This window comes from Castor canadensis, chromosome 2 (assembly GCF_047511655.1).
Source record: "Castor canadensis chromosome 2, mCasCan1.hap1v2, whole genome shotgun sequence".
NCBI classification, from domain to species: domain Eukaryota; kingdom Metazoa; phylum Chordata; class Mammalia; order Rodentia; family Castoridae; genus Castor; species Castor canadensis.
Window position 1 is genome coordinate 144057252 of NC_133387.1, and position 19449 is coordinate 144076700.

The 19449-nt window shown below is 33.8% G+C and overlaps 1 protein-coding gene across 1 annotated transcript in view; it reads left to right on the forward strand.

Annotated features, from left to right (window-relative positions):
* Nucleotides 1-19449, forward strand: part of Unc13c (unc-13 homolog C) — a 541194-nt gene that overhangs the window by 191358 nt on the left and 330387 nt on the right. Inside the window, exons 8-9 of the mRNA XM_074065986.1 lie at nt 3180-3407; nt 4836-4977. Coding sequence (XP_073922087.1) covers nt 3180-3407; nt 4836-4977 — 370 coding nt within the window. The remainder of the gene's footprint in view (nt 1-3179; nt 3408-4835; nt 4978-19449) is intronic.

A 19449-nucleotide genomic window follows, 5' to 3' on the forward strand; every position in this document is an offset into this window, starting at 1 on the left:
AGAAAATGTGACTACTGAGTTTAAAAGGCCTCTATTTTCTGTGAAGAGGAGAAACAATCATGTTCTGAGAAGCAAGAATAGTGGGGGTTAGGTGGGTGACATGATGAGAGTAGAAGTGTTTTGGAACAGATAATTAGAAAAATAAATAGGAAGGAAAAGGGACTGGAAACAAGGAAAATATTAAAGTTTTATAGATTAGATGATAAATATATAGATAGATGATTGATAGAGGCGTCATTGGAAAAAACAGTAAAGTTGTAAATTACCATGTAAAGTGGTAAAATGATGAATTTTACATGAAATTGAGATGTTTTGGCTAATAAATAGAAATTAAAGAAAATGAGAGTTCTGGTTAATTGATTGTCCCATTAAATTACATAGAAAGGAATGTTTTCCCTGCCTGGAATAAATTTGCTTTTATCTAAGACTGCATTCTCTTGCAGTTTTGTTGTGCACAATTGTATTGTCTGATCTGTCCATTAAGTGTTTTTAAAAGCAACAATGATACACTTCATTTGAATAATGTATCGTACTTTACAAAGTGCTCTCTCTCTACATTCTCTCTAGTGATCTCAATTACTGTTGTCCTCCGGTTAGCATATTATTGCATTTCAAGGAAGCTACTAGACCATCTACCTTACATTTGGAAGGAAGACTTATATAAATGCAAATTTAAAGTTACCTCTGATTGCTCTGGAAAAAAAACCAGAATAACACTGAGGGAAAATAATAAAACTTAAAGACTGGAAACTCATGACAAATTGCAATTATTTGAGAAATGATTTGATTAGAAATAGGATATGTGAGTTTTATATCAATAGGACAATGGATACTACTTATCAACCAGTGACAAAAATTAAATATGAATGTGTCTGAATCTGAGCTAAAAAAATCCAAGTTAAATCACTTCATTTTCTTTAGAACAAAAATATAAAAGAAATGTAAAATTAAAAACTGTTATTTCTCTAGAAATGACAAATAAAAAGGCTTAAACATAAGTCTCTGTTAACCTGCTCCCCCTAAATCGGCAATTTCAGTATTTAGGTCTGTTTTCTATAGATATTAGAGCTAATAATTTTCTCCAGCGTCAAGGAGAGAGGTGAAAGATTTTTAAGCCTTCCTAATTGTTTTTAAGGGATATGAAGAACAGTCATCAAGGTCAGAGGTTTGAATCCTTTGGATGAAAATCTTTTGACATTTTATGTTGAATTTGGTAATTATTGCTTATGTGAGCAATTGTTGTATAGGTAATAACTGAACTCTTACTTTAAAAAAAATCCAAAATATACTAAATTCTATAGGACTCTAGAATTCTTTCCTGGATCCTTTGGAGCGCTAACACCACAATAATAACAGCTGTTCAGAAATTTCGGGAGAAGGCAGTTCAACATTTTTGTGATACTTCTAACCATTTGAGTATCTTTACCATGGCTGTTATAAAACATACTTCTGAGGCACTTGGAATCTTACATATGTCTTCTAGTCAGCACTGCCCCTTACATTTAATGACTATTCCAAAACTTGAAGCCAAGTATGACCACTGAATAGTGTAGCCTAAGCAAATTATATTGAGTAAAAATTATGTACTATGTAGTTAAAGTATTATTGATAAATTACAAACATGTATTTAATGGTACCTAATACACAAATATGCATCTGCTGTATGGCATGTTTTAACAAGACAAGTAGGGCATTTAGAAGGTTCTTTAAACTTGCATTAACTAGAATTTATTCCTTTTTGTATTCTTTTCACTTAAATGTGGCGTAAGTCCTCAAAGTTTTTTTTTTTTAAAAGGGGTAAAGACAAACAGTCCATTCTTTCTACACTGGAATATTCATCTCTTTTACCTTCTGCTATTTGTGGGCTTAAAGTTATGAATATACTTTTACCACTCTTTAGTAAAAGTATAACAAATGTTATACTTTTAAATAAATTAACATTATAAAATTGTGTGTGAATTTATCATGATTAATAGTAAATAGTTGATCAATTGGAGTCAAAGAATCTTACTTGTAATAGGAATTATGCAGGTAAATTATCTCATTTAATCTTCAGATATTTTTGAGATATTTGGAAGCCTATTTTATACATACAGTATTTCAGAAAAAATATAGTACAACTTGAGTAATGTTTATAGGCACATAATTGGAGCAACTGCACAATTAGTCTAAATAACTTGATTATTTTCACTGTACCTCAGTTTCTTCTTTGACCAAAAAAAAAGTTAGGTTTTAGCAGTGCAGTGTCTACAAACAAAATGACCTTTTTTTTCTCACTTCAAACTCACACAGAATTTATAAGATTTTGTATCATGGTTTATTATTTACTTGCACAGTATTGGACAACCCAGCAGGTCACACTCAAGACTATCTGGCTGATAAGTGTAGAACTTGAAGAACATAAAAGTGGAATATTTTGGAAATGCTTCACTGCCAGAAGGATTTGCAGTGCAAACAAAACTGCCCACAAAGTTGGGAACAATCACAAACAAAACTAAACAAACAAACAAACAAACAAAAAAACAATGTCCTAGAAATAAAATAAAGGTTTTGCATAGAAAATAAGAATTCATCCTGTTTAAAACTATGAATTATACAAGAGAGACTTCAAGCCTGTGGTCTATCAGGAGTTTGTAGGTCATCCAGCCCAATGGTCTCCAAATCTTTTTAAACAGTAAAATCACTTTCATTGTAGGTGAAATTATATCCTATGTTATATAGGATATATAATACATGGAGATAATTTTTTTTAATTTAAAGAAAAATCTTAAATATTTATAGTAAAACCCAATGAGAAAAATAGCTAGATAAATTGGATGAAGGCTAGTGTTTTGTGTTATATAACTAACATTTGATTGTGTATACTTATTGTTTTGTTTGAAATTTTCTTTTAAAAATTCAAGCCAAATGTTTATAGAATTCTTTTTTTATTCCAGTATTAGAACTGAGAGAACTGGGAATCAGGGGGGCCAATTGACTTGCCAGTAATACCCATGAGGACAAATTGTTCTGTATATCAGCATAATGGTTTATTCTCCTGATAGTTTCTAGAGCAGCTACCCTGCTTCCTCAAAATGAAAGCATCCATTGACTCTCATATTTCTCCCTTTTCCTCCCTCTTTTGTACCACCACAAAGTAACTCATACACGTTCACACCACCATTGATTTCTCATTGTAGGAGCAGCAGAAAAGAGTTCCAAGCATGGTGCAGAGGACAAGACTCAGACCATTATTACAGCCATGAAAGAAAGAATGAAGATCAGGGAGAAAAACAGGCCAGAGGTATTTGAAGTAATTCAGGAAATGTTTCAGATTTCTAAAGAAGATTTTGTACAGTACACAAAGGCAGCCAAACAGAGTGTTTTGGATGGCACATCTAAGTGGTCTGCAAAAATAACCATTACAGGTAAAAATAAGTCTTCCTTAAAATGTTTATTCTATACTGAGGTTTTCATGTGTCTCAGAAATCACTGCTAACAATAATTATAGGAAAACTAAGTAGAGTCTTGATCTTCTCAATATTGACAAATTAGCTGCTATTCTAAATTTCTAAAATATATACTAGATAATTGAAGTAATTTCTGTTTTTTACACACTCATCAATACCCCAAAGATTAGAAGACAGTAGCTTGTTGCTGCCTCCCACTGATAGATTACAGGTGTAGCCAATAATTTCTTTAGTGAGCTTTTTTTTTTCAAATGAGAAATAATTTTAGTTAGCATTCACTCAACCCTGGAATCCTTGAGTAAAGACCATTTGAGTTACTTTTTCTATATTATTTCTTTTATTTCTATACTGTTTAATTTTTCCCCTTTTTTGTTATTGTGCTGGGTGGGGGTACATTGTGGCATTTATAAAAGTTCTTGCAATATATCAAATACATCATACATGAGTTCACCCCCATTCTCCTTTATCTTCCCCTCCCCCATTTCTGGAATTGTTTCAATGGATATCGTTTTTCCATTTACATACATGTGTACTCAGTATTTGAGTTTAGTGATAACTAGTAATTGGAACTTTGAAAGTGATTTGTGATGTTAACAGCAAATGCTTATGCATGATGTTGATATCTACCAAGCTTTCTAACTGCCTCATATGGTATTTGCAAAGTAAAATAAAAAAAACTTCTTTTCCTTGGTTGAGTTTTTATTTCTATTAAAAATGAGCAAAGGACTTGAATAGACAATTCTCAAAAGAAGACTTACAACTGACCAACAAGTATATGGAAAATTGTTCAACATCACTAATTATTAGAGATATGCATATTAAAACCACAATGAAATATCACCTCTCACATCTTAGAATGATTACTATAAAAGAGACAAAAGATGTGTTGGTAGGAATGTGAGGACAAGGAACCATTGTCCATTGTTGGTGCAAATATAAATTAATATAGTCATAATGTAAAACAGTATGGAAATTCCTAGAAAATTTCAAAATGGAACTACCATATTTTGAACAGTCCTGGGTATGTATACAAAATAAATGAACTCTCTTTGTTTAAGGATACCTGCACATTTGTGTTTGTTTATAATACTAATTCACAAGATATGAGATCAACCTAAGTGTCTACCAATAGATGAATGTATTAAAAAAAAGTAATAAAAATACACAACAGAACACCATTCAGCCATCAAAAAAGTAGACAGAAATTTTCAGTGTTCGGTGTACTCATTCTTTTATTAAAGACTTTAAATTCCTGCTAGTTGTAAGAATGAAAGCAATGGGGCTGCCTCTGCAGACCTAAGGGACAAAATGATAGCAAGTATTTTCCTTACTTTTTTTGTTTCTGAAAAATCTTTAAATTAAAATGCCTGTTTTTGTTTATTTCAGTTGTTTCTGCACAAGGCTTGCAGGCAAAAGACAAAACAGGCTCAAGTGACCCATATGTTACAGTTCAAGTTGGAAAAAACAAAAGAAGGACTAAAACAATTTTTGGAAACTTGAATCCAGTATGGGATGAAAAGTTTTATTTGTGAGTATATAATGTAAAACTATTACAAATATTAAAATATTTGAGAACTAAGACAGTCAAGTAAAGAATGAAGGTAATAATTATATTTTAATAGCCTCTTCTGCAGAAATTACAAAACAAGTGAAGCCAGTGTTCTAATCTTACTCTTCTCATAATGTATATTATTTATTCTTGAGAAGCAGAATATTTCATCAGAAAAAGATGACCCAGTTGAGGGTGACATTGCAGCAAGGCAAAAGAAAAAAAAGAAGGTTCAAAACATGATCTATAACTTGGGATGACCCAACAGAGCTAGGAATTTACAGGCTTGATTCGGCAATATCTTGACCTCTGGAGATTTGCGACTAATGACAGATGAAAGACTTCCAGCATCACCTAGCCTATCACTTGGGCTAGACTTACACTGGCCTATAGTGATGAAATGTCTGGTGATAACTTTTACAACTTCTCCTTTTCTATGGGGGCATTTATTTTTAAACCTCTTACATCTTACATGTAACAGCAAGAAATCATTTTATTTCAAGGGTTCTTTTCTATCCCTCCTTCTTTTTGGAGACAAAAAAAAAAAACTGACTTCCAATTACTGTTCGGTAGAAAGGGAAAGTTCTATGTGGGTATAAAAGCGTCTTTTTTTCTTTCCTTCTCTCTTTCCAAATATTAATCTCATTCACATGCTAGGTAAACAAACCCAGAACATATGACTTATTTGGGATTTGGTCAATAGCGTTTAGCAAGTAGAGTTTCTTGTTATAAAGGCTGATGAAAGAATGTTAAGAAATGGATTTAGGGAATTAGTTGGGGCCATATAACTATAGAATGAGTTAAGGGATTTGTATGCTTTCTCCCTTCAGAGTGATAAAAGAGACTACTTTAGTAGTCCTTTGTTTTTTAAACAGAAGACAAGAAATCAATTGGTAAATGCAAATTCAGATTTGTACTGGAGTAAAGTAAATGAAAACAGCAGGATAAGAGAAACAAGGGGGAAGGAAGAAAACTACTGCATAACAGGGACCAAGTAATTCAGGAAAGAGACCACTTGTTTTACCATGCAGTCATTCAGACAATATAGCTGGAACTTCCAGTTTTTTAGAAGCTGGAAATCTGAAAGTTTAAAAACAACTTCATAGAAACATAATTGACATAGCATAAAATCTCCATATAGGTGTCCAAGCTGCTAAGTTTTGAAATGTGCATAGCTCTGTGAAATCATCACCAGATGCAAGACAATGAGTATACCCAGGTCCCCTAACAGGTTCTCCATGCCACACTGAAAGTCTCCCCTCCTGACTTCCCTTGTACTAAGACACCGATCTGCGTTCTTGTGCTATGGAATACTTTTCATTTTGTAATTTCTAGAATTGTTTATGATAAGGTATATATTTTCCTTTTGTGTCACTCCAATCACTCAGCACAATTATTTTGGGATCCATCCAAGTTGTAGGCTATTTCAATAATTCATATGATTTTCTCCCCATGTCACATCCCAACTGGTTGTTTCATTTTATTTTGATCCTACAAATGTATAGGAGTTCCAGGTCTAACACAATTTTCCAAATCTTGTTATGACTAGTTTATTAAATCTTAGCCTTTCTAATTGGGGTATAGTGGTATTTTACATAGAGTTTACTCTGTATTTTTGAAATAACTAATAATTTTAATCATTTTTTATGTGTGCTTAGGTGCTATCTGTATTTTTTTGGTTGAGAATCTCTTCAAATATTTTGACTATTTTATAATATTTTGTATTTGTGTAAGTTTTATGATTTGGGGTTTTACATTTAGGTCTACAATATACTTTGAAGTAATTTTTAATGTGGTGCAAGTTATAGACATAGGCCATTTTTACATAGGGATATACAATCGTTTCTTGCCAGTTTTGAAAGCCCAGCCATTTCTATGATAAATTGCTTTTTCACCTTTGATAAAAATCTGCTTTCCATGTACACTTGACTATCTTTCTGAGCTCTTTATTCTTCTCTGTCAATCTATTTATCTGTACTCCAGTACACAGTCTTGATTAATATGATCTTATAATTCTTAAAATATGGCAGTAGTAGCCTTTTTGTTTCAAAGTTATTTTGCCTTTTTAGGATGTTTCAGTTATCCTCATATTAATTTTAGAATTATCTCAACATTTTTTTGCAAAATGAAAACAAAAATCACCTGGTAGAATTTTAATTTCCTTATAGAACTGGCTGAGATTTCCAGTGTGCTGTCAAATGGGAGTGATTAGAGCAAACACGTTAGCCAGGTTAACAGTCTTAAGTGGAAAACACGCCTTTCTTGATTAACTATGATCCTAGCTGTAGCTCTATTGGAGGTCCCTTTTATCCAGTTTGGAAGTCATCTTCTATTCCCAGTGTGCAGTTTAGATGGGAAATGGATGTTGTATTTCATCACATTCTTTTCTGTATCTGTTCAGATGGTCATATGACTCAGATTGCCCATTGAAAAATACTTTTAAAAATCACTCCACTCTCTTTCTATTTTGCATTGTTTTCTATAAAATGTCTTTTGTTCTCCTCATTTTTGTATCTTCCCTTTCCTAGGTGCTTTTAAGATTTTATTTTCTCATGTGTTTTTTGGCCATTTGAATTTCTTCTTTTGAGAAAGTTCTGTTTAGTTTACTTGCCCATTTCTTTATTGGCTCATTAGTTTCGGGAGAATTTAGTTTTTTAAGTTCCCTATATATTCTGGTTATCAGTCCTTTGTCTGATGTGTAGCTGGCAAATGTTTTCTCCCACTCTGTGAGTGGTCTCTTCAGTTTAAAGACCATTTCTTTTATTGAGCAGAAGCTTTTTAGTTTTATGAAGTCCCATTTATCTATGCTATCTCTTAGTTGCTGTGCTGCTGGGGTTCCATTGAGAAAGTTCTTGCCTATACCTACTAACTCCAGAGTATTTCCTACTTTTCCTGTATCAACTTTAGAGTTTGAGGTCTGATATTAAGATCCTTGATCCATTTTGAGTTAATATTGATATAGGGTGATATACATGGATCTAGTTTCAGTTTTTTGCAGATGGCTAACCAGTTTTCCCAGCAGCTTTTGTTGAAGAGGCTACTTTTTCTCCATCATATATTTTTAGCCCCTTTGTCAAAGACAAGTTGGTTATAGTTGTGTGGCTTCATATCCAGGTCCTCTATTCTGTTCCACTGGTCTTCATGTCTGTTTTTGTGCCAGCACCATGCTGTTTTTATTGTTATTGCTTTGTAATATAGTTTGAAGTCAGGTATCGTGATGCCTCCAACATTGTTCTTTTCACTGCGTATTGCCTTGGCTATTTGTGGCCTCTTGTGTTTCCATATAAATTTAATGGTAGATTTTTCAAACTCTTTAATGAATGTCATTGGAATTTTGATGGGAATTGCATTAAACATGTAGATTACTTTTGGGAGTATAGACACTTTTACTATGTTGACCCAAGCATTGTAAGCACATATGAATAATAAAAAAATTTTAAAAAAAGATTTTATTTTCTCTACTCATTTTCATGATTTGACTATGATTTATCAAAGTGTAATTTTCTGGGTATTTCTGGTGCTTAGAATTTGTTAAGCTACTTGAGACTGTGGATCTTTCTGCTCCTCCCACTTTGGAGACTGCAAATACATATATATTAGACCTCTTGAAGATGCTATGTTCTTTTGTTTTTTCTTCCTTTTTTTTTCCTGTTTCACTTGGGGTTATTTGTATTGCTAGGTCCTTAAATTCACTTTTCTTCTAATAATGTCTAATATGTTATAAATCCAAGCCACTTTATTTTTCATATTATTTTATTTCCATTTTAGGAAATTGGAATTGGGTCTTTGCATCCTCTGTTCCTGCTTAATTTTCTGAACCCAGTCAATACTAATAGTAAATATTTTCATGATCCCTACTGCCAATTTGAGCATCTGTGCCCATTCTTGGCCAAGTTTGGTTGGTAGATTTTCTCCTCATTATGTATCATATTTTTCTGCTACATTATATATCTAGTAATTTTAGGTTGGATGCCAGAAATTATAAATATTACCTTGTCACTTACTGGATATTTTGACACCTTATAAATGTCTTTAATCTTGTTTTGGACATAGATAGTTGCATGGAAATACTTTGGTAAATCTTGTTCCTAAAATCTGTTAAATGGGAATAAAATAGAACTCAATCTCGGGCTTATTATGTACTGTGATGGGGGCATAATTAAAGAGTCTTTTGATTCTTTAATGTTCTCTCCTATGTACTCATAAATTATGAGGTTTACTAGTCTGCTCAGTGAAAATTAGCAGTGTTTCTGGTCCTGCATGAGTGCTAGGCACTGTTACCTCTAATTCATTCAATTCATTAATCTAGGTTTGGGTAATGTCATCACACATACTCACTTATTACTCAGCTGATTCTCAATGGGAACTGTCTGCAATTTGTTCAGATCATCTTTCTGTTCAGCTCTCTTCTTTTCTGTGTCCTCTAGCCACTTTGGCCTTCCCAGACTTTCAGCTTTGTCTTTTCAGCTCACAGAGTTAAGGGACTCCACCTGGGCTCCTCTTCCATACACAGGAAAACTCCCTTATAAGGCAGTAAACTGAAATAATCTTATGTTTCACTTTTGTTTTGGTCTCTGTGGGATCACTGTTCTTCATTGACAGATTTCCATTATACTGAAAACAAGTGATTCATATATTTGTTAACTCCATTTATGACTGGAATACAAATTTTATAAATTTGAACTCAGTTGATTAGCAAAAATAAAACAGTATGAGAGCCAAAACAGTGCATGTCAAACAAAACACAACTTCTGGAGATATTTGAACCACAGATTTCCAGTGGCAGTCAGTAAAATAAAACATTCATCTAGAAAATGCAGTTGTGAGTGTTTATCATAGTGTTTTAATCCTGTAAAGAACACTTACCTTTGACAAATGAGCTGAGTAATGATAAGTACATGTACGTGAGGGAACTGTACAAGGCCAAGGTAAGGCCATCAGAAGGCCTAAATATGGCTGGTGGAATTGCTCAAGTGGTAGAGGGCCTGCCTAGCAAGCAAGGAGCCCTGAGTTCAAATCCCAGTCCTACCAATATAAAAAAAAAAAAGAAGAAGACCTAGATATGACAATGACCAGTGCTCAGGTGGGCCAGGAGTAATGCTTGTCCCACCAGACAAGCTAGAAGGCATTATGTCTCATGGTACAAGTGTACCCTGGAATGAACCATTAAAATATGAATTATCTACATTTTAATTGGCAGTTGTTTTATGCTATTTTCTGTTTTTCTATTTATAGGAGGTAACATCTGTACTGGCAATTATAGTTTATATATTTTTAAACAACATTATTGTCAACAAAAGGGAAGTTCAAATTTAAAACCATTGTACCCTGCCATGCATGAAATATGTAGTACAGAATTTATTCCAATAGTTTTCATTTTGTCAAAAGAATATTTGTAACCTGTAAACAAAGTTATGCTCACCATCACTTTCTATGTGCCTCTTTCTATAATATCAAAAATGGATGCCAGAATTTTCATTGACATTAATTATTTTGGTCACCATTTTTTTGAGATCCTGTTCTTATTGTGCAGTTCTAGATTGCTGGTTTCAGAAATACTATGTTGAAGCTTTCTGAGAATGTTTTCAATTGAGCATGAAAATGGAAAGCTTATCTTTCCTTTATGATTAGTTCTTTCTTGCAGGAAGAAATAATATCTTTTTGAAATTATGTGCACACATGTCACAGATTAATTTATCCATGCCTTCCCTTACCCTGATAGGTCTGCCCCATGATGTGGGGCATAAAAATAGAATGTCTTACTAACAGTATAGCTTTATCTTTATTTTGAGGCAACTTCCTTTACTTCCAAGCTTTTTTTTTCTAGTATGAAAAATTAAGACAAGAATTCACACATGACGGAATTGTTATCTTTGTTGATATAATATATAGAAATCTCACAACATGAGCAATTATTAATCATAGGTCACATCCTTTGTGCTGAGTTTCAGAGGTTTGAAGAACAACCAACATGGTGGTAATAACTCTCACGTCATAAAAGTTCCAGCATTGGCTGGGGACTGGTGGCTCACACCTGTAATCCTAGCTACTTGAAAGTCTGAGATAGGGAAGATCTTGGTTTGAAGCTAGGTTGGGAAAATAATTCATGATACACCATCTCCAAAATAATTAGAGCTAAATGGACTAGAGGTGTGGCTCAAATGGTAGAACTCCTGCTTTGTAAGCACAAAGTCCTGAGTTCAAACCTAAGTCCCAACAAAAAAAAGTTTCAACCTCAAAATAGTGAGCCCAAAGGGGCCAATACATGGGAAGCTGTAAAAAGAAAAGAAAATACTTATAAACTAGAATTCAAGGACAAAGAGTGGGGGTGAAAGATCTGAAAGGTTGTTTTGTTCAATTTTCTTATTTTTCTGATGAAAATTAAAGCAGAGATGGTTGACGGTAGAGCCAAGTCTATAAAGAAGCCTCCCGCTGTGAAGTCACATATAAGACACAAGTGGTAATTAGGAAATGTGTTTCTTCTCCATCCAGATACCTCACATGAAAAGGTACCAGTAATATGACCTAGGTAAGCAGACACAAGGCCAGTAAAATGAAAATGAAATTGAAATAATTTTCAACTTTTAAATTTGGTTTAAAAGTTTAACCATCCTTCTTTTAAAGGCACTTTGATGTTCTCCAGAGAATTTTCTGCTAAGTAATTTCAATTTTAATTTTATCTCTCTTACCATAGGTTAAAACAAGAATTGTGAAATTGTGAGCTTAAAAAGACTATTCATGGTGTGTGACTCCAGAATGGGACATTTAGAGTGTTGCAGAGAACACAGACATGACCCGTTAAGGCCTTTCAGAAGCTTGGGTTAGAAGGTGCTAAAAACACAAACCTAATTTCTAAAATAGCACATGAAGTTTTCTGAAGATAATGTAAGCTAAAGTGTGTTGAGGATGATAAAAGTGTTATATAAATCTTGTTATCTTTGCTCTTTGATCCTAATAATTTGACTAGCTGATCATTTCCCAATTGTGACATTCAATTTCACTTTCCTATGATATAGTGTGAAAAATGTTATGCTTATCAGAAACCATTCCATCAGGAGGAAAAGAGAGGGAGTTTCTCTGGTGAGATAGAGAGAGAAAATGACACTGCAGTATGGCCATTTGAATAAGAAATAGCAGAGTTCTGTATGTTGTTATTATGTTTCTTGGTTATCCTATACTTGATACTTGGTTCTTCATTTTGGCTCATTTCTGAAATAAAACAAAATTTTGTGCTGACTGCCTCCTAGAGGGATTATAGATCATAAAGGTGACAGTAAGGATGTATGACTTTTAAAATTGGTATTAACCTTTGGAATAAAGAGTTGTTAACAGGAAGAGTAGGAGTCAACACAATGCTATGGTAGGAGTGCAAGCAAACTCTCATTCATTGTGGTATTGAGAGGGAATGGTAATGACATTCAAACATTCTGTTCATGTAATTGATGGGTGACCAGCTCCACTTTATTTTCTTCATCAGGGATCAATTGAACTCCACCTACCTCTTCTGAATGAAAAAGTGCAAAGCACTATACTAGGTACCATGGAAAGTGTTGACTTAAAGTGTGACTCCAACCGGGCACTGGTGGCTCACACCTGTAATCCTAGCTACTCAGGATGCAGAGATCAGGAGGATCAAGGTTTGAAGCCAGCCCAGACAAATAGTTCTTGAGATCCTATCTCAAAAAAACCCTTCACAAAAATAGAACTAGTGGAGTGGCTCAAGGTGAAGTCCCTGAGTTCAAGCCCCAGTATGACAAAAAAAAAAGTGACTCCATGTTACATCAAAAAGCTATCTATCCTACAAGATTATAAACCTGAGTTCCAAACTGTTCTGGACCTAACATGCTTTATGACTTTCTGGAAGCCCCTTAACCTCTTTGAATCTTGGTTTCATAATGGGAAATGTGTGTGAAAACTATTCTTCACCTTAACTCAATGCAGTTACTGAAAGAGGCAGTGTAACACAAAAGCACTATGAGCTCCCAATACTATGTTTAGAGACATGATTGCCTTGGCCCCTTTGAAGTGTCTGTCAGCCACACTCAGTTTTCAGCTACCCAGCTGTGGTGGCAGACAAAGTACCTCAGGCCCATGAGTCAGGCTGGACCATGTGTTTCTCAGACAGGAATGAATATGAATTAAACATAAACTGTGTTCTATAGGAGATAACTTATTTAACACTACAATTAAATACAAATATCTGCATGGCACAGCAGACTAATATTTTAAAATGACAGCCTGAACACAATCAAGAGATTGATTTATTGCCCTAATTCTGGCACAGTCCCTTCCTGGGCTGCATGGGAAGGAAGCATTTCCTCAGTTGTCTGAGCCACCTTAAAGTGATGGTATCAGCTTCCGCAAGTCATTTGTCGTAGAAGACGGTCCCACAATTATCTAAAGCAGAAAGGAGTTTAGTCACACTTCACAGGATTACAATTTTTGGTGTTTAGTAATCATTGTCTAAATTGGAAATATGTTTAATAATAGGGAGATATAACCAATAATGCCTTTCAGTTACTACATGAGATTGAGCCTTTACTCATCCACACTGTAAAGACAATAGGAAAGGATTTATTTTGTCAGTGCTTTACACGTGAACCAAAGAATTTCCTAAGGAGAGTAAAAAGAGTATGGAAAGAAGCCTGGATTGGGATTCATGAAATATAAACTGAGGGTCACCAAGGAGAATTAATTCACAGTCCATAAACCATGAAATACCAGATCAGAATGCATCCCTAAGGACAACACTGTGATATTCTGCAGGCAGAGATACAGGGTGCCATGAACTTTACTTTGTTTTAAATTGAAACCAAATGGAATCAAAGTCCTGAAAATCTTTACAAAGCAATTGAATTATGAGCAGCAATCCTTGGATCAATAGGGATTATTCTATTCCGCTTGATCAGACAAAAAATAACCATCCACATTTGAACTAGTTCATGGAAAAGGAATTAGGAAGAGAGAGACAGAGAAAGTGAGAGTGTTGGTTGGTTGGTTGGTTGCCATATCAAGTTGACAACCAACTTGATTTGGCAAGCATTTTCTAGAACCCAAATACTAAAATGCCAATCAATCTCTGTTTGGCTCTTTCCTACACCTTTTGGATGTACCCCACGTGTGGGCCAACTATTTCAAAAGTAGAAAGAGAGGATCAACAGACTAGTGTTATTTCTAGCCAAATTAGACGTCTGCAAATTTTTACAGATGCACATCCATATAATATAAAACCCAGCTTCCTTATGATACTTAGTTTTTCATTACCAGCACCATTACCCTTTAGAGAAATAATTCACTGGACGTATGTTTATGTGTGAGGTACTACAGAGGTGCATATGAGAAACAAGGGCTTCTGTCTCATAGCTTTCTTCTGTTTGGAGCAGAGATGATGCTGAGGATGGCATCGGTAGCCAGGGAGAGACAGGAGGAAGCTGGGGGAGAAGTGGGCAGTTTGCTTGGTTCTGCCATTTGATGGTTAGACTTGACAATAGGACTCTAAATAAAGGGTGTTTGTAGCAAGGTAATAGTTGAAGACTGGATAAAAGAAGTTCTAGATATCTAAGCAACTTTTTAGAAAACATTAGTAGCTAAGAAGAAAAATCTAAAACTGAATGTATTATAGATATCATTGTATTATAAACAATGACAACTGTGTGACAATTTACTGTATTTCAAATCCTGTCACACATATGACAATTCACAAGTATCTTATGAAATGCTATTATGGTTGTTCTTATCATTTTTACAACTGAGAAAGTTAAAGCTCAGAGAAGTCAACAAATTTTTTTCTGAGGAATCCATCCAAGAAACAAAGTAAAGACTCACTCATGTTTTCTTTTAACCACAGTGAATGCCCTTTCCACTACATCATTTCTACACTAGTACCAGCTATTCAAAACACCACACAAGAAGAGCCATGGAAATTTAGCACAAAAAGCTCCACATGAGAAAAGAGAAGTGGAGACTGAAATGATGAAGATTGAGCTTCTAGGGATGAAAGCAATGCATAACGTGAGAAGTGCCCTGAGTAGGATAACAGATGATTATATATTGCATAAGAAAAGATTACTGGATTTACAAATTATAACAAGAAAAACATGAAACGAAGCACAGAAAAACAATTTCTAAAAAAAAATAAGCAGAGCAACAAGGAGACAACGTCAAGAAATCTAATAAATGACTAATTGGAGACCCTAAAGGAAAGAAGACAGAGAAGAGTACTGAATTGGAAAAGCAATGATCAAAATTTTCCCAAATTTTGGTCTTTTGGTCCAAATTTTATCAAAATTAGAAACCTACAGACCTAAAACACTCAATGAATGACAAGCATGTGAAACCCAGAAAAACTTACGCGAAGGCACATCATAATCAAAACCAATGAAGAGAAAATCTTGAAATCAACCAGAGGAAAAGGACACATACATATAGGGAAAAAAAGTAATGACAACAGTAGGCCTTTGTAAGTCATGATGTAAGCATTGATACAGTAGGGCAGTTCTTCTAAAATATTTTATAAGATAACCTCTCAAACTAGATTACATATTTCAAGAAACTACTGCCTAAGAACAAAGACAACAAAATAGTTTTTAAAAAACCAAATGCAAAATGAAGGCTTTTCAGATATAAACAGCAGAAAAGTCTCCCTCGCTACATGAATTGTTAAAGGAAGACTCATGCAGTGGAGTGCCCTCTTGGCAAGCCCAATGCACTGAGTTCAAACCCCAGTCCCACCTAAAAGAAGAAAAAGAATTGTTAAAGGAAATCCAAAAAGTGGTAACAAATTAAAATGTAGATACATATAAAGGCATGTAAACAAAATAATGAATGGTGGAAATAGTAACTACATTGCCAATATAACAGACCATTATGTTATTATTTGCATTTATTTTTTAAATTACTAAATATTAAAAAAGAAATAATAGTCTATCCCTATTTATATCACATGTGATCATGTGCTAATGATTGCATGAAGGTCTGGCAGAAATATATTGGAATAGTCTTATGCTGCACACAAAGGATATAATATTTGTGGACTGACTGATAATTTAAAAGTCTATCTTATGAGCTCTAAAGCAACTACTAAAATTGGAAATCAAAAATGTTATAGCTAAGAAGCCAACACAGTTGACAAAATTCAATGTACTCAATAAATACTTGAAAAATTCCAAATGGCTGGGAAAATTAAAACAGTCAGAAAATATACTGAAATCTAACTATGCTGATGTTTACATTAAATATATAACCTCTAAATATTTCAATTAAGAGATAGCGATTCTAAGACTGAGTAAAAAACCAATACCCAACCATATCCTACCTATATAAACACACACTGAATACAAAGACAGTAGGTAAGCTCCTGCAGGTTTGCTGCTCAGACCACGTTACCCAACAACAGTAGAATACACATATCAGATATTTTTAGTTGCACACAGAATATTCACATGTATAGCAAATCAACATATGAAAACATTTTCATGGCATCAAACATTAGGGAAAAGCAAATTAAAACTATAGTGAAAACCATTGTAGCATGGTTGAGTTTTTTTTCTGCTTTTTGGACCTATTTTTTTTCTTTTCAGTAGCTTATCATTTATATCGCATTCTTTATTTCTGTGACTGTTTTAGGGTTTATAGTATGCATCTGTAAATTATCACAGCCTACCAGTGATATACCACTTAATACACAGCATAAGAAACTTGCAATAATACACTTTCAATTGTCTTCTGTAAGTCTTTAGTACATTTCTGTTAGTTGTTAGCAAGGATGTGGAAGGACTCCATATCTACCTCATTACTGGTTAGAATAAAAAAAATGATATAGAACCACTTAAGATACAGTTCTTTAATTTCTTGGAATGAAAGCTTGTGTCTATACAAAGACTAGTTCAGAAATATTCACAGTAGCTTCCTTTGTATTACCTAAAAACTAAAAATAACCCAAAATGTTCATCAATAGGTTAATATATATGTTATTGCATATCCATGGACTGGAATATTACTCAATAATGAAAAATAATGAACTATTGATATATAGAACAAGATGGATGAATCTCAAAATAATTATGCTGAGTATCAGAATTCAAATATCAGTAATTCTTATATGATTTCATTTATATAAAATTATAGAAAAATATAAAATTCAGACTAATATATAATGTAAGAAATCATATTGGTAGCTGCTTAGAGAGTGAGGAAGTGAAAGTAAAAGAGGAAGTGTTTACAAAGAATCCCAAAGAAACTAATGGAAGAGACAGATGTGTTCATTATAATGATCATGATGGTGGGTCCATGGGTGAAAATACCTGTGAAGACCTTCTGAGTTGTACATTTTAAATATGTGCAATTAATGGTGTCAGTCATAGATCAATAAACTGATGAATGAAAAAGTTCTTATAAAAATTAGTTTCATTTACTGTTGGTACAGTCAGAGTCAACATTCCATTAATAATACACATTCTATAAATTCAAGATGATATAGACTTGCTGTTTTTAGTATGTTGGTGATGACAACCACCACCACCATTCTTTGTGTTCTGACAGTTTTTAGTTTACGGTGTTCTTCTGCACATTTTAAACTCTTGTACATCTTAGAGGAAACATGGGGTAACAAGCACTTCCATCCTCACATTTGTAGTAAAGAGAAAAGGAATATCAGATTTTTCTGAAGACATGTGAAAAGCCATAACACCATCCTTTGTCTCCTTATTCTGAGTATTGATTCTCACTAGAGTTCTCAGAGAGGCTAATTAATTCATAGTGATGTTGTAAATTCTTCATAGCCTTCTGATCAATTTCTATATTATTTAAAAGAATGTGCCACATTAGGCACATCTACTTGTATCTACTATTTTCCCCATTACTCTTAAATATTTTTATCATTTTTATATAGACCCTAAAGATTTTCATGTTTTGTGTATGTTAATATTGTTTTCTCATCTAAAGTTTTTGATCATTTTGGGACAGGGGCTTCCTAAAATAGTGTTGGCTACAAAATAAGCCTAAAAAATTGACTTCATGATTATTTTTAACTGAAATTTTCTAAAATGGATTTCTTACCAATGAAAGCATCTTCATTTATTTGCACTATTGCTTCACTCCCCTCTTGTTTGTGTCCCCTTTTACTGTTCCTCCCTGACAGTCTTCTGAGAGTTGCAAAGGCATATCTTTCTTCTCTGTGCACATACTACCTAAACATTAATATTGGTGAACTCAGCTACTGGGTTTTTAATTAACAGCAGTTCCTTGTCCCTTATACCTGGCATCTCTTTTTCTGGTAGGCCCTGAGCCATACACTAGGGGTACAGAAATGAGAGAGTGGCCATGATCAAATACAATGATTAGTCTTATATATATAAATATATATATATATATATATAAGACATATATATAAGACTTATATATATAAATATATATAAGACATATATGTATATATACAACACTTACTATATATATATATATGTGTGTGTGTGTATAGTAAGTGTACAAGTAGTAATCAGAAACTTTTCATTTAGAAAGCATCACTTATCTCAAGTTTTGTGAGTAGCTACTAAACAAGAGCCAGAATCTAGGATAATTATTGAGCAAAGTAGACCACTGCCAAACAGTAGAAAGACCTTAGATTTAGAACACATGTCCCCTCTCTAAGAGCAAAGCCAAATCCTTGATACAAGTTTTTCATCAAAGAAAGAGCAGAGGGGCTGACTGCACCTGCTGAGGGAGAGTCCATGAACTGATCTAATTGGTGCTGATGGCAGCTTCCCAGCCACCCACAGTGTTTGACCTGTGTAAAGAAAAAATATCTTTACCCTACCTTACACCAACACAATGTTACAACAACAGCTCTGAGCTGGGAGAGCCTAAGATGAACTAAAAAGTGTTGAGTACAAAGACCCCAGCATGCATACATGCACACATAAACACACACGTACACATTTTCATTGTTTTTCCCTGAGAACAGTTGTTCCTCTTGTTTTCTGTTATCTGTTTTGCTAGGTTCTCTCTCTTCACAGCAAAATGTACACTAAAGAATTTTCCTGGCCAAAAAGATTTTTATTTTCATTATCTTAATGATTATTATTTTATTTAAACTTATATTTAATCACTTTATATTATCTCAATATTTTAGCCATTAATAAATGCTATTAAATGTTGGTTTTATTACCAGTATTTTAGACTCTTTTAATTTTTAATAATTCTCAAAACAGTTGATAAAATTAGTTTATTCTTCCACATGAGTATCTTAGGAGAAAACATCAGATATGAAATATAAGATTTTGAGGTGTTTATGACCTGCTTCTGGGGCCTAGGTGGGGTACAGGAGAATGGGTGTATCTCATAGTGACTGGTGCGCTTTGCCTTCTGGTATATGGTCTGTTAAAGCACACAGACTTCCCTCTGCCAACTTATATGCCATTGCTTAATCTCCTCTTTTCCTCCTTTTCCTTTTATAAA